This window comes from Salmo salar, chromosome ssa01, assembly GCF_905237065.1.
Source record: "Salmo salar chromosome ssa01, Ssal_v3.1, whole genome shotgun sequence".
Lineage (NCBI taxonomy): Eukaryota > Metazoa > Chordata > Actinopteri > Salmoniformes > Salmonidae > Salmo > Salmo salar.
Window position 1 is genome coordinate 154499929 of NC_059442.1, and position 27886 is coordinate 154527814.

General features: G+C 42.1%; 1 protein-coding gene across 1 annotated transcript; it reads left to right on the forward strand.

The window, feature by feature from the left end:
* The first annotated feature begins 286 nt into the window (after positions 1 to 286).
* On the forward strand, positions 287 to 27853 carry agpat2 (1-acylglycerol-3-phosphate O-acyltransferase 2 (lysophosphatidic acid acyltransferase, beta)). The gene is made up of 6 exons (XM_014139607.2): positions 287 to 741; positions 8069 to 8202; positions 20955 to 21130; positions 21481 to 21576; positions 22569 to 22641; positions 22812 to 27853. The coding sequence occupies exons 1-6, from the start codon at positions 566 to 568 to the stop codon at positions 22976 to 22978; spliced, it is 822 nt and encodes a 273-aa protein (XP_013995082.1). The 5' UTR covers positions 287 to 565; the 3' UTR covers positions 22979 to 27853.
* The last annotated feature ends 33 nt before the right edge of the window (positions 27854 to 27886 follow it).

Consider the following 27886-nt stretch of genomic DNA (forward strand, 5'->3'; position numbering starts at 1 on the left):
AAGTTTTGACCTGAGTTTGGCCCCAGGCATCAACAGCAACATAATGCATTTTTCAATGAGATCAGCAGCCTAAGTCATTAGCTGGATGCATAACTGCAGCCTGCTAATGAAACCCTAATGTTATTTAAAAAAAATATTGTACAACTTATTTACTAGAAAAGATTAGTCACAGCACAAAGCTTGCTCTTCTACATTCCCTACTTCTGGAAACCGTTACTACAGTATTTGCTTTGGGCTGGGCTGTCATCACTGAATGTGATCTGAGAGCGGTGACCGAGGAACCATATAAGGTGCAACCGGAAACAGAATAAACATCGAATTCCATGTCAATTTACCTTCGGAACCTCTACATGAGGCTGCTTTTCACAATCGTTGACTGAACAGTGTTGTCCACGAGTTATATTCATCTAGAGAACGAGTCGTGCACCACCGAAGTTGCACAAGTTTTGTGTTGCCTTTTGGCAGTTGTAATGTCAGTCGGTGCCACACAGTGCTGCTAATGCTTGCACAACACTAACTAGCACCATCAGAGACTCTTGCTGGCAGTATCAGTGGAGGAATCAGTATGGATGCGCTCTTGGTGTTCCTACTGCTGCTGGTCCCACTCCTGCTATGGACCAGCAGCACTTTTGTTTTTTATTTTAAAAAGTGTTTCTACGTGGCCTATATGATGATTTTGGCTGCGATTGCGATTCCGCTTAGTATTCTGAAAAGCGGCGGCAGAGACATCGAAAACATGAGGTAAGTTCCAGGTTGTACAACAACGCGAGCCGTGCATTGCTAGCTAACGTTTGCTCATGGTAATGGAAGATGGCTACAGTAGCTAGATAGCTTGCCAAAGACTGAAATAATGCAACCATAGCATCACTATTTGTTTCTACTTTCAGAAAAGCTATTTGCAGATATTTTCACCTATTCGTTGTTGCATTTTGTAACGGACTGCGAGATGGCTATCCAGCGGTTGGTAAGAAGGCTAGCGAGCTAGCTCCAATGCATTGCCAGATGTGTGGACTTTCTGTACGGTATCATGCGGCTAATGCTAGGTAGCTTGCTAACGTTGTCGTTACATATGGCATTCAGACATGGCCTCAGGGCCCGACATTTTCGTGGATGGAAACCAGATCGAAACATGTATCCAACAGGCGTGTTTTTTTTCTTTGCACAGATGTAAACCAACAACTGCAAAAAAATGCCACTTTAATCCATGCATTGTCATCGATTTTGTGTCTCAAGTCTAAACAGGACCAAGGCAAGATGATGTTTTATTTTATCAGTTGGTTTAATGTCATTGGACACAGTGCATTCCGAATGTATTCAGACCCCTTGACTTTTTCAAAATGTTGTTACATTACAAAAATACATTAAATCGTTTTTTCCCCCCTCATAAATCTACAAACAATACCCCATAATGACAAAGCAAAAACAGACATTTAGACATCTTTACACATTTATTTCAGTTCGTCAAATCAGTTCCTCAAACGTCTTCAATTGACTTATATCCTTATATGAAGTAACTCAGTAAAATCTTAGAAATTGTTGAGTTTTACATATCTGTAAGGTGTAAATCGCAATTCAAATCGCAATTGCAACATTTGGTTCAATATTGTCCAGCCCTACGTGGCAGTGTGGAAATGCAAATGAAAATGTATGAAGTTGAATTGAATAGCAGTCAGAATGGAGAAATATCCATTGAAATAACTTAGAATGTATGTGTTGCCACCAAAGGGTCACGCACTACACCTAAAGAGAATTTGTATTCTAAAACCTAAAATACAGTTACTGTTAAAAAGTGTCTTTTAAATACAGTGATATATTTTGGCCATATCGTCCGGCCCTATCTAGCTTAAACTGATGGATTTTTATTATTATTATGCAGATTAGATTTTCGCGGGGCGTGCACGTAGATTTCAAGGGGTTATTAATATCGAATTATTACTGTGCATGTAAAAGTACTCAATGAGTTACGTTAACTTACAAGGGGTACCAGGTGTTATATCGATGTGCAGTGGTACGAGGTATTTGAGGTAGATCCTGTATGTACATATAACTAGGAATAAAGTGACAGTAACCAGTAGCAGCAGTGTAAGTGGAACAAGGGTCTATGCAGATAGTCGGGTAGCTATTTGGTTAACTACTTAACTAACTATTTAGCAGTCTAATAGCTTGGGGGTAGAAGCTGTTTAGGATCCTGTTGGCTCCAGACTTGGAGCATTGGTACCACTTGCCATACAGTAGCAGAGACAGCAATGTATGACTAGGGTGGCTGGAGTCTTTGTCAATTTTTAGGGCCTTTCTCTGACACTGCCTGGTATAGAGGTCCAGGATGGCAGGGAACTTGGCTCAGGGATGTACTGGCTCGTCCGCACTACCCTCTGTAGCGCCTTGCAGTCAGATGCCATGCAGTTGTGATACTAAGCGGAGATGCAGCCAGTCAACATGCTGTCATTGAAGCAGCTGTAGAACTTTTTGACGATATGAGGGACCATGCAAAATCTTTTCAGCCTCCTAAGGGTGAAGAGGCGTTGTCGTGCCCTCTTCATGAATGTGTTGGTGTGTTTGGACCATGATAGATCCTTAGTGATGTGGACAACGAGGAACTTGAAGCTCTCGAACCGCTCCACTACAGCCCCGTCGACGTGAATGAGGGCGTACTTGGCCCTCCATTTCCTGTAGTCCACGATCGGCTCCTTTGTCTTGCTGATGTTGAGGGAGAGGTTGTTGTCCTGGCACCACACTGCCAGGTCTCTGACCTTCTCCCTATAGACTCTTATCGTTGTCAGTGATCAGGCCTACCACCGTCGTGGGTGAACAGGGAGTACAAGAGGGGATTAAGCACGCACCCCTGAGGAGCGCCCGTGTTGAGGGTCAGCATGGCGGATGTGTTGTTGCCTACCCTCACCACCTGGGGGTGTCCTGTCAGGAAGACCAGGATCCAGTTGGAGAGGGAAGTGTTTAATCCCAGGGTCCTTAGCTTAGTGATGAGCTTGGAGGGCACTGAGCTGTAGTAAATTAACAGCATTCTCACATAGGTGTTATTTATATCTAAGTGGGAAAGGGCAGTGTGGCGTGCAATAGAGATTGCGTAATCTGTGGATCCGTTGGGGCGGTATGTGAATTGGAGTGGGTCTAGAATGATAGTGTTGATGTGAGCCATGAGCAGCTTTTCAAAACCATTTCATGGCTACAGATGTGAGTGTTAAGGGGCCATAGTCATTTAGACAGGTTACCTTTGCATTCTTGGGCACAGGGACTGTCAGTCAACTGGTCTGCAGGCCAGGAGGATTGGGACATATTTTACTGTGGCTAGTGAGACATGGCCGGTTGGACACAATAAGAGAGGAGTAGGGGTCAGATTGTCCCTCCCATTCATATTCGTGTTTCTGACTGGTTGTAACTTCTCTCTTCCGAAAGGTCCCCTAGAAATCAGTGTATGGCTTCCTCAGCTTTGTGCTGCCTGTTGTCCTTTATGTTAGTGATCACACAACTGGCAGACTGACTTGGTTCAGTGGTCTTGGAATAACAGAACTGTTTCACAGCCAGGTGTGCAGACCAGAAGTATTGGCTGTGGTGTCATGTTGCACCTGGCAGTATTCTCTCTTAACCCAAAGGTTTTCTTGCAGCTGGAGCCTTTTCACAGTCGCCAACAAGTGTGTGTGTTTGCATGCGTGTGAGAGACAGAGAGATTGAGTGTGTGAGGGAGCGTGTGGGAAGAAGTGGAAGATGGAGATCCAGACACACAGTGACACAGACTGAGAGGGGGCAGGCCGTATTAGAAAGAGTTGACTGATTCAACACGAAGGATGACACAGCCTGTCACGGTCATCTACCCTCAAATTGCTAGTGGGAACTGGGACTCCTGAACCAGGTTCACTCTGTGTGAATGACCCTGGTTTACAGCCCCAGGTCAAACACCCACTCAATGCTTAGTGTCTTTGAAAGCCTATAGGTTGGCCATGTTTTCCTGCCAAACTAGTGTCGGTGTGTTGAGCATTATCACATGGCAAAAGGCATTTCTAGCAATTAGTCTAGAATGAGAGACTGTTTTTGTAGAGTCATTTTATTCTCAGCCAGGACAGGGATGGCACTGTCTACATCCCTGTAGGAATGTTGCTGCAAGATTCCAACCTGAATCGTCACATAGGAGTTTTGGGATGGAAACAGATGAGATTTAGACACTGCTCAAGGGGAATGGCTTCTAGATGTCAACGGTACTACAGACCTGTCAGTGTGCTAGTGAACCATGATGTGCTATGTAGTGTATTGCAGTGTGTTGTCAACTCTTTTCTCTGGGTTATGTCAACTGTCTCTCGGACTGCTTAGAATGGAACTTTGGCACGTTTATCTGTTGAAACTGGAACAATGCATTGGGATAGATTTGAGGTCACCCTGACCTTGCTCAATTAATATTTAATTTAAACACTTTGTGAAACACTTAAACAGTAAAGACTTCTGTCGAAGATACTGTTGGCTTTGCTGGTTTTGAAATTGTTCAAAACAAGGGTTAAAATGAGTCTTTTAGAGAGCAGTCATGCAATGACAGGAGGAAGCTGACAACCTAAACGGGATCATTAGAGGATAACCGTTGTGATATGTCAGTTGTTGACATTGCGACTGCAACTGAATTTAAGGCAATTTTCTTCCTCTTTACAACTGCTGTAGTCGAATAAGAGTAGCAGCTTGCCTGTCGATCGAGGCCTTGCACAATCACGCATGCTTTTGCACAAGATTGGACGGTTTTATCGTTGTGATAGTGAGGAGATAGTGTTTTTATTCGGGTTTAAAGATCATATTTTGACATGCAGATCCAGTCTCTAGTTTGCAGTCATTGCACTCTACACATTCATTCTTGTGTCTTGAGCGGTGTTGGTCGTATTCTAAACCCACACAGGGAGGGGCCAGTGGAGAGTAAAGTGGACAGTATGTTGAATGCTAGACTGGAGTAAACAGAACCACACACTTCTTCATCCTTTAGGGACAGAGGCTGTAGTCTTCCAGTAATGAAGGCCATCTGTTAGAGAGCATGCGCTGCTAGCCTTGTGTCCCGGACAGATCTGGGAGTTTATGCTATGGCTGCCTTGCCCTCCTCTCTTCAGCATGATTGTTATTGCTTTCCTTACAGAGAGCCTCAGCCTACCTTAAACTAAGATGCATAGTCAGTAATGAGAAAAACAGACATCTCAGGCCAGTCTACTTTGTGTGAAACTAAATTGTATTAGGGTAGAAGTAGACAACATTGTGTTTCTGATTAAATACCATTGCCTATGGTGTAGTACAGGCTATCATTATTCATATGTTATGTAGGGAAGGCTATTTTATAACTGACCCCAACTCTAACAGAACCATTTCTTTCCACTTATTATGGTTGTAAGAACAGCAGACGAGTCTAACCATGCTGTTGTATGTGATGGTGAGTCTAACCATGCTGTTGTATGTGATGGTGAGTCTAACCATGCTGTTGTATGTGATGGTGAGTCTAACCATGCTGTTGTATGTGATGGTGAGTCTAACCATGCTGTTGTATGTGATGGTGAGTCTAACCATGCTGTTGTATGTGATGGTGAGTCTAACCATGCTGTTGTATGTGATGGTGAGTCTAACCATGCAGTTGTATGTGATGGTGAGTCTAACCATGCAGTTGTATGTGATGGTGAGTCTAACCATGCAGTTGTATGTGATGGTGAGTCTAACCATGCAGTTGTATGTGATGGTGAGTCTAACCATGCAGTTGTATGTGATGGTCAGGGTTTCCATTAGCTGGTAATCGCCGGCTTTTGGCTGAAAAATGTAATAAAATGAGAAGGCGATTTGAAATAAAAATTTTGCTGGCCAAAATGACTAGGTGAAAAAAAAAGACCATTGCAAAATAATGCTTTTTATTAATAGATGGAAATGCCACTCAATATAAATACATTTGATCGTCATGCTTATTGGTCTAAAGGTTAATTTAGTGGAATTAAATTGGCCTGTGTGTATTTTCGTTACTCATCATGTATCTTATTTCTCCATCACAACCATCACACGCGCACAGCATACAAATCAGAGCCTATTTTGAGGGAGATTTCTCCTGCAACTCCTCAGCTGGGTGCTACTGGAGGAAAGCATGTGCTTTTATCAGTACGTCACCCACCACTTTACAATGTGAGCTGGAGGAAGTATGCTTTTCGAAAAGCATACTTAATTGTTTAAAACCTGAATGTTTTATTTCATATTATGAGGCATGCCTTGCTTCAAAGTAGCCTATAGGCAGATTCTGACTATGGAGGCAATGATTTCATAAAGACTTCATGGGCAGTGAGTGAGTTTCAAGTTTGGGGAAGCTTACAATTTATCCTACGATTTTCTACCGTTCTGTGTGCCGGTTAGGATTTTCATATGTGCATTTACGTCGAACAGTTTCATTTCAATAATAACATTTTCGTTTCTCAAAATCATTTTCACGTGGTTAATCATAAAAATCTGAATTAAATTGATAAGTCAACTAATGCGAGATCACCAGGTTCTGCCATATGGACACATTGATACACCGTGATCCATTGGCGGCTAAAGAAATGAGCACATGGAACTCATTGTCCATAGGTCAATGCAGCAGTAGACCTATAACTTCCACTGCTCTTTCACACTGAGGATTGGCGATTATCGATGTGGAGATTGTTGGATAGTTTTTTCAAATAGCATAATGTGAGGAACTATACTTTTAATATACACTACATGGTACAAGTATGTGAACGCTTACTCATCGAACATCTCATTCTGAAATCTTTGGCATTAATATGGAGTTTGTCCCCCCCTCCCTTTGCTGCTGTAACAGCCCCCACTCTTCTGGGAAGGCTTTCCAATAGATGTTGGAACATTGCTGCAGGGACTTGCTTCCATTCAGCCACGAGCGTTAGTGAGGTCGGGCACTGATGTTGGGCGATTAGGCCTGGCTTGCAGTCGGCGTTCCACTTCATCCCAAAGGTTTTCGATGGGGTTAAAGTCAAGGCTCTGTGCAGGCCAGTCAAGTTCTTCCACACCGATCTCAACAAACCGTTTCTGTAATGACCTCGCTTTGTGCACGGGGACATTGTCATGCTGAAACAGGAAAGGGCCTTCCCCAAATTGTTGCCACAAAGTTGGAAGCACAGAATCGTCTAGAATGTCATCGTATGCTGTAGCATTAAGATTTCCCTTCACTGGAACAAAGGGGCCTAGCCTGAACCATGAAAAACAGCCCCAGACCATTATTCCTCCTCCACCAAACTACAGTTGGCAGTATGCATTTGGGCAGATGGCGTTCTCCTGGCATTCGCCAAACCCAGATTTGTCCACCGGACTGGCAGATGGTGAAGCGTGATTCATTACTCCAGAGAACGCGTTTCCACTGCTCCAGAGTCTAATGGCGGTGAGCTTTACACCACTCCAGCCGACGCTTGGCATTGCGCATGGTGATCTTAGGCTTGTGTGCCACGGCTGTTTGGCCATGGAAATCCATATTATGAAGCTCCCAATGAACAGTTCTTGTGCTGACGATGCTTCCAGAGGCAGTCTGTAGTGAGTGCACTCGGCGGTCCTGTTCTGTGAGCTTGTGTGGCCTACCACCTTGCGGCTGAGCCGTTGTTGCTCCTAGATGTTTCCACTTCATAATAACAGCACTTAGTTGACCGGGGCAGCTCTAGCAATGCAGACATTTTACAAACTGACTTGTTCGATAGGTGGCATCCTATGACGGTGCCACGTTGAAAGTCACTGAACTCTTCAGAATGGGCCATTCTACTGCCAATGTTTTCCTATGGAGACTGCTTGGCTGTGTGCTCGATTCAGCAACGGGTGTGGCTGAAATAGCCAAATCCACTCATTTCAAGGGGTGTTCAAATACATACACAAAATGTGTATTTGTAGTGTAACTAGCCTACTCATTATGGTTAGGAGGTAGTTAGTCTGCTCACCTGGTGAACATGGACTGAGCAGAACTGATGCTCTGAAACACTGCCGTTTAATGTTTTGTTTCTAGTCACACCGTTTGACACTGAAATGGTTTTCAAATAAAGATTGAATTGATTATTATTGTTGTTCCTTCCTTGGTTTCCAGGGTGATCCGTGCTCTGGTTCATCACGTGAAATACTTCCTGGGTCTGAGGTTTGACGTGAGCGGCTTGGAACACCTGCAGACAGAGGGACCCTACGTCATCATCTCCAACCACCAGAGCTCCCTGGACGTACTGGGTAGGAGACCCACACGGACGAATGAACGGACCGACACACACACACAGATGCAAGCTTACGCGTGCACACACACACAGTTTTGAATAGGATCGAGGCGTTTCCCTGATCTCTCTGAGTCTCTTCCTTCTTGTATTGAATGCAAACACTGGGTTTCTCCCTTCTCACTAACTCAACTTTACCCTCCATAGCTCACTTCCTAAGGGAATCTTCTAGTAATGGTTTGAGTGCTGCCAGTCACAGAGCACTCTATTCTGAGGGAGGAGGCTAGTGGGTATGATATGCATGGTTTCAGTGGGCGAAGACTGACAACTGTCATTTGGTATACCATCACACAAGCTCCGATCACTGACATGGCTGTCTAATTCTAAACCCAACAGCGACTGTGTAGCTTAACTCTAGGGCTAGACTGGTGCATGTAATCAATCAACAGCACTATTTTAAGATGGTGTATTTTGTAAATAATGTGGTTACGAATGTTTAACATTAGAGAAAGGCATGGATCAATATAAACTGCATTATGCTTGGCACCAGAGGATTGTGCAGCACTAGCCTTAATTAGTGCCTTGAGGCTGACTGGCTGTATTTAGTTATTGAATGCAGAATGTGTTATGCATTTTCACATCAAAATTGATCATCTTTGGTATCCCCTCATGGGAGATTTTGTTTACATTGTAAAGGTCTTTGAATTAAATGTCTATTCAGAGAGTTGGTCAGTCATTCTTTCCCACTATGCTGGTCAGTGAGCAGAGGAGAGGAATTCTTAGTATGTCTCCCACTTGGATTCTCATAGGGCCTAGGTTGTGTTCCGTGTGTGTGGGGGGGTGTTCACTTTAACAACTGGCTGGAGTAGTCAGTGTGTATCTATCTTGGTGGTGACTGAGTGATATGAGCTGGCTGCAAGCCAGGAGACTGACAGCAGGAATGAAAGGGAGGGGGAGCGTGTGGGAGGGAGAAAGAGAGGAGGTGATTGTGTCTGACAGGGGGAGGGAGAGGAGTGTGACAGTGAAGGAGAGAGGTGCTTCATTAGAGCTGAGAACACACCGCAGGAGGCTGATCTAGGGTCGGAGTTACCATACCAACCTTCCATAATAGATAATCTACTGCTCCACCTGCTGATCCCAATCCTCATGAACAACCCCGACCTTCTGTCCCTAGCTTCCCTCCTCATGAACAACCCCGACCTTCTGTCCCTAGCTTCCCTCCTCATGAACAACCCCGACCTTCTGTTCCTAGCTTCGCACCCCATGAACAACCCCGACCTTCTGTCCATAGCTTCCCTCCTCATGAACAACCCCGACCTTCTGTCCCTAGCTTCCCTCCTCATGAACAACCCCGACCTTCTGTCCCTAGCTTCCCTCCTCATGAACAACCCCGACCTTCTGTCCCTAGCTTCCCTCCTCATGAACAACCCCGACCTTCTGTCCCTAGCTTCGCACCCCATGAACAACCCCGACCTTCTGTCCATAGCTTCCCTCCTCATGAACAACCCCGACCTTCTGTCCCTAGCTTCCCTCCTCATGAACAACCTCAGCCTTCTGTGACTAGCTTCCCTCCTCATGAACAACCTTGACCTTCTGTCCCTAGCTTCGCTCCCCATGAACAATCCCGGCCTTTTGCCTCTAGCTTCTCTCTCTGCTCCTGGCCTCAAAGAGCACTTAATCTGGCAGTTGTTAAAATAATTGTTTTGATTGACACCTGTCTCAGTGGACTAATCCATTGTGTAGGCCACAAGATTGGCTCACCAGTAGTACAGTTACCGTTAATTCCCATAATTTCTTATTACAATGTTTGTTTGGTTACCGGAACTTCTGTTAATGCATTCAATTTATTATTATTATTATTATTATTATTAGTCTTTTACAGTTGTCATTTTCAGAGTGGACACGTTGTTTGCAGAGCACACAACCTAGGCTACACAAGTTTTATTTCATTCCATTTACGAGTTGTCAGTTTGAGTTGTTTTGTTTTGGAGCGCTCCTCTCAATGTTGAGTAAGGACACACACCTGATTATGCGCAGAAGTAGGCCTATGCGTGCAAATGTATGTTTATAGATGTGCCCATTTGGGGATCTGATAGTATTTCTGAGTGTCTTGACTCACCACCACTAATGAGCTGTGGCGCTTCTCAAAGTAATTTCATCTTCACATCAAACGGCAAGTAAACAAAGTCTGTTTTTACATCCATTGAGAATGACAATTGTTCCTCAATGTAGCCAATTTTAACCTTTCCAGCTCTCTCCCTTTCGATAACCACTCGGGGTGAAAGGGGAAAAGAAAGTCCTGCTCTGATCTGGTGGAAAGTCATAAGGGGCGTACTTGTTTACTTCTTATCCCTTGTGCTAATAGCCTACAGCTGTGTCTGTCTGGATCTCACTGGCTCTGGAAACTCTGAGGGTCCAGAATATTCTATACAATGCTGCAAGTTTGTTAGTGCAAGCTTGTGGCTGGACCAATTTGATAGTTAATACAATTTTTCATGTTCCTTGTAGACAGGCCATGCCTAGCCAATGTGATTTATTTTTATCAGGATATTTTCTACCTGTAGGCTGCATTGTTTTTATTTGTTGGCTTTATATAGGCAATCTTTCATAGGCAATAAGTTACTTTTAGATAGAATTTGTATTAATCACATGACAATGATTTTGAGATACAAAGACTTTATTATAAAATAAATGAAACTGTTCCACAAATGTTCACATGAAAATCATAACTGGCACACAGATCGATAGAAATGGTAAGCAGGGATGCAAACTAGTCATCTTTTCGGTGAAATTTGCCGTTTTGAATCCAAATTTGGTGACCTACGTGCATTGTGTAGATCCGATGAGAAACGTTTGGGAGGGGGGCTTTGGATCACTGCTGGCTGTAAGCGAACGAGTGATGCGCGTGCGTAAGCGAACGAGTGATGCGCGTGCGTAAGCGAACGAGTGATGCGCGTGCGTAAGCGAACGAGTGATGCGCGTGCGTAAGCGAACGAGTGATGCGCGTGCGTAAGCGAACGAGTGAAGCGCGTGCGTAAGCGAACGAGTGATGCGCGTGTGTAAGCGAACGAGTGATGCGCGTTTGTAAGCGATACTGTCTGTATCTAAGGCTCAGCCAATCGTTCATATAACAGAATGCAGCGCGCGACTGAAGAGAAGAGACAACCACTTTGCTAATTACAGAATCAGCGAGCGCTCTGGAAAGACAGCAGTCGGGTGTAAAATCAGTTTGCCGAACGATAACGAAGAGGTAGGTGAGAAGCCTGACCAAGTAGACGGGGTGATGAAGCGTACTTCATGAGCTGTAACCGAAAAACAACTGGTATTTGGAAAGTTTGAGGTGAGGGAGAAAGTGTGGTGGAACAAGTATTGTTAGCATTAAGTATCTTGCTATAGAAGCTGGACCAAATTCTCCGTTAGCTAGCCAGAGAAATGTTGAGCAACATCAAGTAATTAAGTTTATTGTGTAAAATTTTGCTGGCTAATAAAGTCCGACAGCTAGCTGGCTAACGTTACAATATCAGATGAGCTAACGTTAGTAACCTAACCAATTTGCTATAGTATTAACGTTAACTGGTATACAACTCCTTGCCGTTCCTCACGTTTTAACGCGTTAGTTGCTTACTGCCTGGACCCTGGCAATCAAATCAAATATATTTATATAGCCCTTCTTACATCAGCTGATATCTCAAAGTGCTGTACAGAAACCCAGCCTAGAACCCCAAACAGCAAGCAATGCAGGTGTAGAAGCACGGTGGCTAGGAAAAACGGTGTAAAATGTTAACTAGCTAACGAACTAATGTTTTCCCTCTACAGTATGTGGTTAATTTTCAGAATGAGGTCATTTTCAATATAGTGGATAAAAAGTGGTATGCCAGGTGTGTACTCTGCCTGAAAGAGATCAATTATGCCAACAAAGGGTATCATGCTCTGCTGGCACATTGTAGACAGATGTCCACAGGCAGAAAGTGTACAATGTAATAACCTGCAGTGTAGCTCAAAGGTATTGCTTTTGTTGTGTTGAACTTGAAAGTAACACTTTTTTGTGATTTGAGGGGGATTATTACATTTGTACTCTGTGAAAGTTATTTTTGCATACATGTAGCCTTGTGCACTTGATCGACGTCTATAGTTGCCACTATAATAGAGCAAAAGTGGAATGCCTGTTTGTTTCATTCTATTTCTGCTTTTAAGATGTTTTTTTCCCAAATGTGATATTTAGGTGTGTGGGGTCACAAACATTCTATTATAAAGGCTGTCATGGCTAACTGCAATATTAGTGTACTGTTTTTTGTTTTTTTGTCAAGACTTGAGTGTCATTTTTCGTAAAATCTAGGCAACAAATAACATTTGCTTTTGTTAAAAAAAAATGTAAGCTGCGAGTTAGGTTCACATTAACCACTTTTTATGTTACACACAGAGACTGATCATGTAGATCATATTATTTGTTTAATTAGTTAAAACCTGTGATTTGTTTGCATGTAAAAAAAAGTGTCACCTTTTGGGCCCTCACCAGTTTGCATCCCTGGGTAAGAAATATTGCCATTCCAAATGGAAAAGGTTGCCGACCCCTAGTGTAGCCTATTAGCGGCCACTTCAGTAGCCTAATGACAGAATCTGCGAAGGCCAGAAGCAGCTGGAGGAAGTGGCTAGGGAACAGGTTTTTTTCTTCTGGTTAAGCTGTCTTGATTTACATTTACATTTTAGTCATTTAGCAGACTCTCTTATCCAGAGCGACTTACAGTAGTGAATGCATACATTTCATACATTTTTTCCCCCGTACTGGTCCCCCGTGGGAATCGAACACACAACCCTAGCGTTGCAAACACCATGCTCTACCAACTGAGCCACACGCCTCCCTCTTGAGTCCTTTGTGTCTGATTTAAATAATTAAGTCTGCTTAAAGCATCAGACAAGCTCAGTAGTGTAGTTGATTTAATTAAAACGCATAGGGTGTGTCTACATATCAAAAAATACAAGTAAAATTTTGGACCAGTCGAAGGAACAGACGACTCTTGGTCGACCAAGATTTTTTTTTCTCTCACTACAAGGCATGGCGACTTGACCCAGTACCAAACTCCAGACCAATCAAATGCAAAACGTTACTGATTACATCAGCCACCTCAAACAAATACAGGGCTCTACAGTGTGACCATTTTACTCGACTATGTGCCTAAATATTTTTGCTGTGCGACCTGAAATTGTGATTTAGGAGCACCATTCTAGCTTTAAAGGGTAGGTAGCATGAGTTTTTACTCGCCAATGTAACACGGTGTGGTCAAATACGTAGTGACTTACACGATCTGGTTACCTATAAGTACAAACATAGTTATGTTTTGGGGTTATTACATATTTGTAAACTTTTTTACGGATCACTTCTAAACTACCCACAATGCACTATTTCTCAGTCGTATGGAGGATCTATTGTGGCTACATAGTTCGTAGGCTAGCTTGGTAGCTAGCTCAAGCTGGCTTACGTTAGCCACACCTCATGCTATTCATGACTTTGTAGCTGTTATCTAGTGGGAACCCGTTAGAATGGCAGGCTCTGGTGCTTTCTTGCCGTGAGCTCAAAATGTAAGAGAATCATGCCTGCTTTCTCTTTGTGTAGTACCTCGTATGTTTTCCTTTTTGTTTTAACTTTTCGACATGTTCTCTGTGAAGTAGGCTATGGGAGTTGTGTACATTTTTCTACCTTGGCTTGGTGCTAGCGCACTGAATAAATAAAACACCGAAATTTAGTTATAAGAAAAGCACAAACATTAAAATTCCCATTACAGCATGTTTGTGCAACGGTATCTTATCAGAGAGAAATAGGCGAAGCATTAATATGTTGTCTGACTAGCTAGCTACATGAAGTAAGGGTCACCTGGAAACACTGACCAACACTTTGGTTCCTACCCTGTCAATAATTCCTCCCTGGTTTAATCATTGGTCCTGCCCACGATATTCCAACTATAAATTAGAATAATCATATTTACAACAGATCACCAATTAACTAGGAATTTATATTTTTTTGCCAACATCATAATGTGTGGAAATTGATTGAAAATGCTGAATATTATTTTTGTTTGGAGTTAGATTGAAAAGTATAAATGGAGAAAGCCCCATTGATCATTTGTGTTGCCACCCTAGGGTCAGGAACAACTCGTAAAGCATATTTAGAACTTTTATTATTCAGAAACATAAAATACTGTCACATGTCAAACATTTTGTTCATATTGCCCAGCCCTACTACCTACCCTTTAATATTTCAAATCTTTCATTGTGCTCCTAATTTCTTTGTCTACATTTTTCAACTTAGGCTCACACGTGCTCCTTGTAAAAAAGGTCAGTGTACAGTCGTGGCCAAAAGTTTTGAATGACAAAAATCGAAATTTTCAGTCTGCTGCCTCAGTTTGTATGATGGCAATTTGCATATACTCCAGAATGTTATGAAGAGTGAGCAGATGAATTGCAATTAATTGCCATGCAAATGAACTGAATCCCCCCCAAAAAAAACATTTCCACTGCATTTCAGCCCTGCCACAAAAGGACCAGCTGACATGTCACTGATTTCTCTCGTTAACACAGGTGTGAGTGTTGACGAGGACAAGGCTGGAAATCACTCTGTCATGCTGATGGAGTTCGAATAACAGACTGGAAGCTTCAAAAGGAGGGTGGTGCTTGGAATCATTGTTCTTCCTCTGCCAACCATGGTTACCTGCAAGGAAACACGTGCCGTCATCATTGATGTGCACAAAAAGGGCTTCACAAGCAAGGATATTGCTGCCAGAAAGATTGCACCTAAATTAACCACTTATCGGATCATCAAGAACTTCAAGGAGAGCGGTTCAATTGTTGTGAAGAAAGCTTCAGGGCGCCTAAGAAAGTCCAGCAAGTGCCAGGACCGTCTCCCGCAGCTGAAGCAACTTTAGGATCGGGACACCACCAGTACAGAGCTTGCTCAGGAATGGCAGCAGGCAGGTGTGGGTGCATCTGCATGCACAGTGAGGCAATGATTTTTGGAGGACGGCCTGGTGTCAAGAAGGGCAGCAAAGAAGCCACTTTTTTCTCCAGGAAAAACATCAGGGACAGACTGATATTCTGCAAAAGGTACAGGGATTGGACTGCTGAGGACTGGGGTAAAGTCATTTTCTCTGATGAATCCCCTTTACGATTGTTTGGTGCATCCGGAAAAAAGCTTGTCCGGAGAAGACATGGTGAGCGCTACCATCATTCCTGTGTCCTGCCAACAGTAAAGCATCCTGAGACCATTCATGTGTGGGGTTGCTTCTCAGCCAAGGGAGTGGGCTCACTCACAATTTTGCCTAAGAACACAGCCATGAATAAAGAATGGTACCAACACATCCTCTGAGAGCAACTTCTCCCAACCATCCAGGAACAGTTTGGTGATGAACAATGCCTTTTCCAGCATGATGGAGCACCTTGCCACAAGGCAAAAGTGATAACTAAGTGGCTCGGGGAACAAAACATGTGATATTTTGGATCCATGGCCAGGAAACTCCCCAGACCTTAATCCCATTGAGAACTTGTGGTCAATCCTCAAGAGGTGGGTGGACAAACAAAACCCCACAAATTCTGACAAACTCCAAGCATTGATTATGCAAGAATGGACTGCCATCAGTCAGGATGTGGCCCAGAAGTTAATTGACAGCATGCCAGGGCGGATTGCAGAAGTCTTGAAAAAGAAAGGTCAACACTGCAAATATTGACTCTTTGCATCAACTTCATGTAATTGTCAATAAAAGCCTTTGACACTTATGAAATGCTTGTAATTATACTTCATTATTCCATAGTAACGTCTAACAAAAATATCTAAAGACACTGAAGCAGCAAACTTTGTGAAAAATAATACTTGTGTCATTCTCAAGTTTTGGCCACGACTGTAGAGCCCTGCAAATAGATGACATATTAACCGTGCCTTCGTAAGGCCAGTGTGAGATAAGATGGCCGAAAGGCCAAAGCTCATCCCAGATAGGTGAGAGAACACCATTCAAGGTCAGAAATTTCCTCACAATAATAATCAGACCACTGTGCATTAAAGGGTGACGTCGAATGATCAGACCACTGACTCAACAGTGGTAGGCCTGATTACCAACAACAGCAGGGCTCTCCAGAGGGTGGCGCAGTCAGCCTAACACATCACCAGGGCCACACTGCCTGTCCTCCAGGACATCTATAGCCACAGGAAGGCAAAGAAGATCAAGGACCTCAGCCACTCGAACCACGTCCTGTTCACCAGCTACCATTCAGAAGGCGGACAGTACAGGTACATCAAAGCTGGGACCGAAAGACTGTAAAACAGCTTCCATCTCCAGGCCATCAGACTGTTAAATAGTCACCACTAGCCGGCCTCCGCCCAGTACCCTGCCCTGAACTTAGTCACTGTTACTAGCTGGCTACCAACGGTACTCTACTCTGCACCTTAGACTGCTGCCCCTATGTCCATAGTCATTGAACACTGGTAACTTTAATGTTAACATACTGTTTTAACCACTTCAGAAAGTATTCATACCCCTTGACTTCTTCCACATTTTGTATTACAGCCTGAATTCCAAATGGATTAAAAAAAAATAATTTCAGCCATCTGCACACTACCCCATAATGACAAAGTGAATACAGAAATATCTCATTTGCATAAGTATCGACACCCCGGAGTCAATGCTTTGTAGAAGCACCTTCGGCAGCGACTACAGCTTTGAGTCGTCTTGGGTATGTCTATCATCTTTGCACATCTGGATTTCCTTGCAGATTTTGTCAAGCTCTGTTACGTTATATGGGGTGATTAGCAATCTTGAAGTCTTTCCACAGATTTTTAATGGGATTCAAGTCTGGGTTTTGGCTGGGCCACTCAAGGACTTTCACATTCTTGTTCTGAAGCCATTCCAGCATTGCTTTGGCTGTGTTGCTTGGGGTCATTGTCCTGTTGGAATGCAAATCTTGGCCCCAGTCTAAGGTCGTTTGCACTATGTAACAGGTTCTCATCTATGATTTGGCTGGATCTTCATTATTGCCTCTGGCCTTACCAGTCTCCCAGTCCCTGCTGCTGAAAAGCATCCACATAGCATGATGCTGCCACTACCACGCTTCATGGTTTTCTCCAGACATTGTGCTTTGCATTCAGGCCAAAGAGTTATATTTTTGTCTCATAAGACCACAGGCTTTTTTGCCTTATCTTTCGTGCTGTCGTGTCTTTTTCTCTGGAGTGGCTTCTGTCTGGCCACTCTCCCATAAAGTCCAGATTTGTGAAGTGCTGTAGAGACTGTTGTCCTTCTGGCAGGTTCTCCCATCTCAGCCAAGCAGCTCTGTAGTTCTGTCATTGGGTTCTTGGTCACCTCCCTGACCAAGGTCCTTCTTGCCCGGTTACTCAGTTTGGTCTGAAGGCCAGCTCTAGGCGCACTCTACCGGGGTCGCGTTAACGCAGAATTCAGTTTTTTTCACGCATAAGAAATAATATTGCTGCATTTTGTAAACGCAGATCTAAAATGCTTCTTGTGATTTCTGCTTGGCATTAGACACATTTTGTGCTTCAGTTGCACTTTTGCACTCCGATGAGAATTCACGAACAGGCAGACAGCACTCACATCAAAGTTCACTTTTTTTTGTGGAGAACGTTAGTTGCGCGTCCCTGATCACTAACTTGAATTCTAACATAAAATGCATGTGAAATGGTTTAAAATGCAGATTTTTTTTATTTTTTAAGATCTGCATTTTGAAAATGCTCTAGAAATGTGTATACCCTTCCCCAGATATGCATCATTACAATTCTATCTCGTAGATCTGCGGACAGTTCCCTGCACTTCATGGTATAGTGCATGTCAGAGCAGAAACTATCAACTGTGGGACCTTATATAGATGGGTATGTTTCTTTCTAATTCATGTCCGAGCAATTGAATTGGCCACAAGTGGTTCTCAAGGATGATCAAAGGAAATTGGATGCACCTGAACTCAATTTGGAGTGTCATATCAAGGTGTGGGAGAACTTAAGTAAGTTAGATTTCTATATTTCATTTTCAAAAAAGTGTTTTTGTCACTTTCATTATATGGTATTGTGTGTAGATGGGTGAGATTTAAAACATATTTTATACATTTTTAATTCAGGCTGTAAAACAACAATGTGGATTAAGTCAAGGGGTATGAATACTTTCTGAAGGCACTGTATACACTGTATTCTAGTCAAGGCTCATCCTATATAACTACTGTTGTACACACCTTTTCAATTCATATTCTGTCTATACACACACCATCATACAGCGCATTTGGAAAGTATTCAGACCCCTTGACTTTTTCCACACTTCATGTTACAGCCTTATTCTAAAATGGATTAAATAAAATGTTTTCCTCAACAATCTACACACAATACCCCATAATGACAAAGCAAAAACAGGTTTTTATAAAGTTTTGCAAATGTATTAAGTAAACATATTTTTATTGGGTCACAACGGCAATACAATCATAAAAATAAAATATTACCCTTTTACATTTAATTATTAGTAATTTTTTTTGTAACTTAAACACCCCCATTCCAAACATGCCCCGATGTTGGACAATCCACAATATATAAAGTACCAGTCAAAAGTTTGGGCACACCTACTCATTCAAGGGTTTTTCCTTATTTTTCCTGTTTTCTACATTGTAGAATAGTAGTGAAGACATCAAAACGATGAAATAACACATATGGAATCATGTAGTAACCAAAAAAGTGTTAAACAAATCAAAATATATTTGAGATCCTTCAAAGTAGCCACCTTTTGCCTTGACAGCTTTGCACACTCTTGGCATTTTCTCAACCAGCTTCACCTGGATTGCTTTTACAACCATCTTGAAGTAGTTCTTACATATGCTGAGCACTTGTTGGCTGCTTTTCCTTCAACTCATCCCAAACCTACTTGATTGGGTTTGATCTCTGCCTCATGGTTGCCATGAAAAACCTTTGAATGAGTAGGTGTCCAAACTTTTGACTGGTACTGTATGTGAACATCAGATCCATATCTGTATTCCCAGTCATGTGAAATCCATAGACTAAGGCCTAATGAATTTATTTCAATTGACTGATTTCTTTATATGAACTGTGTAACTCAGTAAATTGAAATTGTTGCATTTATGTTCGGTGTACATATTTGTATACCATGGCATTGTTGAATACTTTTTTCAGATTTGCTTGAAGTACATTCTAGAGCGTGCACTATTTTCCTATAACACATAGTATATCAAACACGGAATAATTGAATGGCAGTAGTTCATTGTCACCGGCAAGTGTACACATTTCTGGGGCAAATGTGACATGGCTATATTTTAACAGTCTGGAATATGTAAGGAATAATCAACAAGGGGCTATGCGTCCTCTGGAAAATAATGCAACTCTGTGGATGGTTAGTTGCACTCCGGTAGTGCGTTGTGGAACAAACCTTCTACGTTGTTCACCATTTTCCATAAAACACACATCCGCTCATTGATAATCCCTTACATATTCCAGACTCTGACATTGCTCCTTCCGATGTTTCTTAATTTCTTTTTATTTTGGAGATTTGTTTGTATTCTTGGGTGTTACTGCACTGTTGAAGATGGAAACATAAGCATTTCACTGCACCTTTTGATGTGTACACGACCAATAACATTTAGATTAATTTGTTTTAAAGGCCCAAGTCTAATAATCAGACCACTGTGCATTAAAGGCCTAACATGGAACCCAAACCGGCTGCGCACGTGCGCAATCGTGCATACATTTATTTTGTCCCCCTACACAACGCAATCACGACACGCAGGTTAAAATATCAAAACAAACTCTGAACCAGTTACATTTAATTTGGGGACAGGACGAAAAGCATTAAACATGTACGGCAATTTAGCAATTTAGCTTGCACTTGCTAGCTAATTTGTCCTATTTAGCTAGCTTGCTGTTGCCAGCTAATTTGTCCTGGGATATGAACATTGAGTTGTTATTTTACCTGAAATGCACAAGGTCCTCTACTCCGACAATTAATCCACACCCAAAACGGTCAACCGAATCGTTTCTAGTCATCTCTCCTCCTTCCAGGCTTTTTCTTCTTTGAACTTATATGGTGATTGGCATCTAAACTTTCATAGTATTGCCACGACGACCGGCAACACAGTTCGTCTTTCAATCACCCACGTGGGTATAACCAATGAGATGGCGCGTGGGTACCTGCTTCAATAAACCAATGAGGAGATGGGAGAGGCAGGACTTGCAGTGCGATCTGCGTCAGAAAGGACTTATATTTTAGCCCTTGGCAACGCAGATGCTTGCGAGCAGTGTGGGTGCAATAATTGAATAACACAGATTTCTACATTTATTTTGCAACGCTCGCGTGTAGTCAGGGTATTAGTCTCATTACAAATCATTCAGTGGTGTCAATTAAATCGTTGTGCAAAACCGTTAATTCAGTTACATGCATGGTTGGTTCTTGAGTTTTAGATTCAACCCCACATGATGATTTCATACAGATGAAATATCCCAGCAATCAGATCTAAAAGGTCCTTGAATGCTTCATTTACACAGGCAGCCCAATTTTGATATTTATTCACTAATTGGTCTTTTGACCAATCAAAACACATCTTTTCACATCCGCTCTTTTTCAGTGCTGATCTGAGTGTTCCGAAGACTAATTAGTGAAAAAATATTGGGCTGCCTGACAGATCTAATAGGCTAGATCCTATCCATTAACAGATCCTTTCAAATATCATGTTCTCCCTCAGGTCTAATGGAGATCCTACCAGATCCTGTAACAGATCCTTTCCATTCCCCAGGTCTAATGGAGGTCCTCCCAGATCGCTGCACCATGGTTGCCAAGAAGGAGCTGGTGTACGCTGGCACTGTGGGCATCGTGTGCTGGCTGGGCGGCATCGTCTTCATCAACCGCAAGAAGACAAGAGACGCCAAGAGTGTCATGGCCGACGCTGCCAAGACCATGCTGGATGACCAGGTAATTCAACAGGACTAACCAATTGGACCCGGATTAATTCGGAAACTCGTGCTGTGCTCTGGAGCCTTCCAATCTAATGACTAACTCCATTCTGAAAGCCCAATAATGTATGATTGGTAATGATGTCAGGGAGTGACATACTGTTAGATCATAAGACTTTGAACAACAAATTAATTTCATTCCCAAGCCAGTATATCCTGAAACTTAACCCAAGTTTGAATACTTGATGTTTTTGTCTATGCTTATTTCTGGTTTAGTGTCTAGAACTATCTCCACCACTGATATTTAAATACTGTTTCCATGCTTCCGCATAGGCCTCACCTTTGACCCCTAACCTTTGCCCCCTGTAGATCCGTCTGTGGGTGTTCCCGGAGGGTACGCGGAACCAGAGGGGCGACCTGCTGCCCTTCAAGAAGGGAGCCTTCCACCTGGCAGTGCAAGCGCAAGTGAGCCACAGGGCCGTGTGTGTTTGAGTGTGTGCGTGCATGCCTCTATTCCGGTGTTCACAAGGGGGACCTAACAACCGAGCATGGATACTGACTGAACACCATGAATTGCAGAGGACATTTTCACTACCTTTGGCATAGATGGAAGACAAAGAGAGCTAGAGTAAGAGGGACTGAGAGAAGCAAAGACCGAGGGAGCAATACAGTGGGAGAGAGGGCGCCTAATGGAAAGGGTTTCTGAAGTTATAGATGGAGGGCGATATAGGATGAGTGTTGGGGAGAGTGAAAGACTGAGGGAGGGAAATGGATGGAATAAATGTAAAGAACGTTACATGAAACAGAGCCAGACAGACACCGCAGGTTCACTCCAGGTTATGAGGTGTCGAAGTGTGTGTGTTTATTGTAGTTTGTCTGTGTAGCCTGTATTCAATGTAGGCCTTGTGCGCCTGCATGCTCAAAGGTTGTGTGTAGATGTGTATCAGTGGATAGATCTGAGAAACAGATGGAACACAGTAACCAAGACCTGCTGGTCCATATTAACTAACACAGAAATATCTGAGGAATCTCTGGTCTACAGAAGGGTCAACACAAAACACTCATCCGTATAGTAGATCTCTGCAGAATGGTGTATATTTGTGTTTCCCATATCATTAACACATGACTGTTGTGCTCCAATGCAGAGCTAACGATATCTCTAGGTCTGCCGCTGCAGGGCTGGAGGAGATGGTGCATGTGCGTGCGTGCCCATAGATATGTGTACAGACAGTCTGTGTAGGCCAGTCAGCCATGCATGTCTTTGTCTGTGTGTTCATGTTTGTCTTGCCTGAGGGAGGGAAGCATCCTTAAAGTAGATTATACTTGTTGGTTTGATCTTGGAAAAAAGAATGGTATTTTGGTACCCTGGGCTTAAATCGAATGTCGAACGAACTGTCATGGTAATTCCTTTTCTTGCTTCTCTCTCTCTTTCTTTCTTGCTTCTGTCTCTGTTTCAGGCTCCTATCATTCCCATCGTGTTCTCCTCCTACAGTAACTTCTACCTACGGAAAGAAAAGCAGTTCAACTCGGGTACAGATGTTTGTAGTTCATATTGAAAGGGGTTATCCACAGCTACTCTTGACATTAATGGCTCATGATATTATTTATAGAAAGAAGTTGTCTTTTGCGTCCATGCAGACAAGATGAGGGTTGTTGTGATGTTTATGATGATATTGATGTTTACGCTATGCTCTAACAAGGGACCATCACACTGAAGATCCTTCCGAAGATTGAGACGAAGGGCATGACGTCAGACGACGTGGCCGACCTCTCCGACAAGTCCTACGACCTTATGCGCTCCGTCTTCCTGGACATCTCTGGCTCTGCCCCCGTAACCCAGAGCAACGGGCCCTCCTTGCACCACTAAACATGAACAACCTCCCTCCTCATTTTCCTGTCCGAGACACCAAACTCTTCCCCTCTTCTCTCCCCTCCACATCGTCCCAGCTCCCTACCTACCTACTTACAAATTAAGTCAAATATATTGGCACCCTCGCACTTTTACAATGGTGCAGAATGTTCTGTTTTCTCTTTTCAAAACTGGTTGAATGGCTATGTCTTACCCTTAAGACACCTGCAACTTACCACGGGTGAGAGAAATGACACCGTAAACAAGATAATTGCTTCCAACCAACCAAATTAATTTTTTATAATTTAGTCCAGGCAATATTTTTAACTTAAGTGAAAAATCTCAATTTTAGAAGAAAAAAAATGTATTGGTCCTGTGCAGTTGTAAATCAAACAAATACATGTGTGTACACCAAATGTTTTTTAAATGTCAACTTATCTTAAAAGACATAGTGAAGGGTGCCAATATATTTGAGTGTATCTCTACCAGGACAGAACGCACACACCGGGTCTACGTCATGAAGTTTTCTGATGTTGGCCTGGTCCAGTTTGGTTCCTGGTCTGACCCAGCCAGTACATTCCAGCCCTGACCTCTCACTGCAGCAGCTCTGTTTGATCTGCAGGTTAGAATGGTATGGATGTGATGTGGGTTCATCATGCATTCCTTTTGGATAGCTCTGTTGTCCACCATTTTGTTTTGTTTATCTGTTTTTAAGTGGCTTTATGGTTGTCTGATTTTATGGCAGTAGTTGTGCTTTCGCTTGTTTCCCTCTCCCTTCCTCCGGCTTGACTTTAGATTTTCGTAAATGTCACCAGTGGATATTTATACCTTCTTCTGGTGCTGCCTAATCTTTTTTCTTAATGTGCTCTCAGACACACACAACCACCCGGCTTTAACATGCACACACAACAGTTCCCCCTGCCCAACACCACATCCCACCCAACCCCAGTGAATCCTCCCCTGTTCTGCATTCCAGCCTATTGTCTCTGAAGAAGAGGGGGAACAGGGGCTCTGGAGGACCAGGGGGTCTGGAGGGGAGGTGGAGGGCAACAGAGGAACGAGACCAGATCAACAGTAGTTGACTTAGGGACTTGTTCCTTATGTGTCTCAGTGGAATCCACTCTATATTGTTACTTACTTACATGCATACCAACCACACTGGCTTCTCAACCACTTTATCACAATAGCTCAATGATATACTGTACCATGCTTGATATACTGTACCATGATATAATGTACCACGCCAAACACCAAGGGATACAACGAAGACAAGAACCATCCTCAGTGAATTCATGGACTTTACTGGACTTATCAGTTTCCAAATGTTGTGCATTTTTGGTGTACTACACAGATTTTCTTCATTTTTATTTTCTATCCACCTAAGAAATAAGATGCATGTAACAGAGCAAAATGTTTGTTTTTTTTCAGCTGTGTTCTATATTTCTCTTTATTTATATCTACATCATATGGTCTTGTTATTTTTTTTTTATGTGACTTTTATGTCTTAAAGTTCTGTTCTTCGTGCACGAAGAACCTATTTAAGATGTATAAAAGGCGATTTTATGAAGTGCAATGTCCAACTGTTCAATCTAAACTGCTCCAAAGTGCAAGAGTTCTAGGATGTATTCATTACATCTTGCAACGGAAACCGTTTTAAGAGCCAAACAAAGCAAATGGAGCAAACTGAATGAAACAGGGAGGGGCCTACTTGAATTTGTCCAACAGGAACTCTGTTTTTTGTTGGAAAAAGTGTGCTAGTGCTTTAAAAGTAACACATTGGGAAGTGATCTAGATGTAACACGGGTACAGTACAAAGTGTTCTAATGAGGGGATTGTTTTAAATGTAACCCTGTGCTCTGTTAGTGATTGATCGGTTTTACGGTTTCCAATGAAAAGTCTGGAGTCCTTGCTGCACTGCGGAGACGATGGTATCGTGATGATATCAGGAGGCTTAACCACATCAAACGAGATCAGATTTCAGATGTTAAGTTTTGTTTTAATGTTGAGTTTTTACTAACTACTAATAAACCCTGCTTGTCCCAACCTACACCCCAAAAACACATCTCAGAAGAGGTGAAATGTGAATCAAATTCTCCTCAAACTGAACACCAACCTGTATTTTGGTAACCATCATGATAGCAGTCCCCATAGTTAAGTAACATATACCCTGATATGTTGTACAATTATTTTTTTCCCCAGTAAATTATCAAATGCTAAAACAATTGCTGCATCCTTTCACCACAGTAACATTTATTAGCTAAGTCTTGTGCGTTCTTTGCTTGGCCAAATGTTCCTTATTGTTACATGATAACTATACTGAACTAAAATATAAGTGCAACATGCAACTATTTTAAAGATTTTACTGAATTACAGTTCATAGAAGGAAATTCATTTATGGCGTTCACATGACTGGGCAGGGGCACGGCCATGGTTGGGCCTGGGAGGGCATAGGCCCACCCACTTGGGTGCAAGGCCCAGTCAGTCAGAATCAGTTTTTCCCCACAAAAGGGCTTTATTACAGACAGAAATACTCCTCAGCACCCCTGCGATCCCACAGGTGAGGAAGCCGGATGTGGAGGGCCTGAGCTGTTGTGGTTACACATAGTCTGCAGTTGTGAGCCAGTTGTACGTACTGCCAAATTCTCTAAATTGACATTGGAGGTGGCTTATGGTAGAGAAATTAACATTCAATTCTCTGGCAAGAGCTCTGTTGGACGTTCCTGCAGTCAGCATGCTAATTGCGCGTTTCCTCAACTTGACACATCTGTGGTATCGTGTTGTGTGACAACTGCACATTTTAGTGGCCTTTTATTGTCCCCAGCACAAGGTGTGCCTGTGTAATGATCATGCTGTTTAATTAGCTTCTTGATATGCCACACCTGTCACGTGGATAAATTACCATGACAATTTAGAAATGCTCACTAATAGGGATGTAAACAAATTTGTGCTCAAAATTTGAGAGACATAAGCTTTTTGTGCCAATGGAACATTTCTGGGATATTTTATTTCAGTTCATGACACATTGGACCAACACTTTGCATGTTACATTTATATTCAGTATAGAAGGGCTGCTGTCAGTGGTTACCTTAGCTTTATACTTGATGAACCGGTGCTTTTCCTATTATAGGGGAATGGGGAAGAGGAGGGATACACGCATAGACATCTCCTATCAATACATACTGTGGTTTTCTGACCAATTATGATACCCAAAACTGAGAATATTAAATTTGATGATTTTATCGATGGATGGTGTATGATATGTAGAACTGACTGTGGGGAAAAGGCGTGGTCTATTTTTAAAGGAAGCGAGGAATTGGCTGAATGTTTTTGGCCTTGTATTCAAGGTAGTAATAATCAAAGTTGGGATTGTGAAGTTTGTAAACTTGTGAGAGGTTTTATATTTTGTAATTAATAGACATAACTGGAATGACATACTTTTAATGTATGGCAACGCAGCTTCTTATTATAATTTGTATCCAGATCTTGACATTTTTAATATTCACTGCCTTTACATTACAGTTGGCTAAAATGAAGTCGCTTGCAGCTTTTTGCCTGTCAAAAACACCGGTCTGAGAATGTATTTCAGGATTATTTGTGTACTACTTATTGCATTTAACTCTTTATTTTTCAATCTTTTTAATTTTAAGTATAACTTATTTCAATGGAATTATGTTTTGCATACAGTCTGTTTCTGACACAAAGAAATGTCAATGATTAATTGTTTTTATTTAAAATTAAGGTAAAGTAATTGTACACTTAATTTTATCTCCAGCATTTTTCTTTGTTGTGCACCCAAACTTCCTGAGGAACAGTGTTGAGGATCAATCAATTTAAATTCAGTCAATCCAAAAAAAACATCTACTTCAATTATCCTCAGTGCTTCTCAGATTTTTTTTTACCGGAAATTAGAATTTCAGTTTACTTCCTGAATTGACTGAATTGAAAAATGGAATTGATTAACTCCAACCCTGTTGAGGCGCTCATGCTGTAGAAGTGAAAACATCTATGCTTTGTCTGGTAATAACCCTGTATACGAGGCCTCTTCATAGTCGATTGTCTACAGTAGCTTTACCGGCACCTGCTGGGCTTTTGGCTTACTTGGTTCCGAGGAGTAAATCAGCTCAAGGCTCGGGCTTTCCTCATCTTTATGTTCTTGAAGGCCAGTACCACCATGTACGGAATATACATACGCCAGTCAGTCTGAATACATCAAATAAATCTGTGACATTCATTTTTGTTAATAGAAGTATATATTAACAATAGTAAGCCTTTCATGGTTTTTGTTATCTTAAAATGCAGTGGTGTCTTTTTAAAAATCTTAGAGGTTTGAATGTTCATCAAAGATGCTACCAAATGTATACTGTCATTGATTTTTAGACCATGGTCAATAGTTAGCCTATTGATTATTTTCATGATGTTTTGTAGCTTAACTTTCTAGTGTGTCAGCTAAAAACGTCATATGTTAACTCAACAGGCTCTGCAGCACTACTTTGGGAGCCTGGTTGGTTGATCTGGCTGTTTACAAAATTATATTTAAGATATTGGAGAAAGATTTAAAGTATTCTAAATATGAATAAAGCACTTTTCATGTTGAGTTTGTGTGGTTATATTTAAAAAGAACAAATCTTATCAAAATATTCTATGAATTTCACCAAAGCAATTAAAGTGTAATCTGTTGGCTTTAGATGACTATGAACCATTGAGCTGGCCAAGGCGTCTGTCTTACGACATCCTGCTGAGCTGTCTGTGTGGCCTAGACGTACACACACGACAACATATAAGCCCATTGTAGTATCTGGTTAATATCGATGTGTTTCTTGATTTCACAGAAATATTGATTAAACATGTTTGATGAATTGTTTGGAAAATAATAAATGTCATTTTGTTTCTTAAGGAGCTGTTGTAGTGCTTTATTGCTGTGTGTTT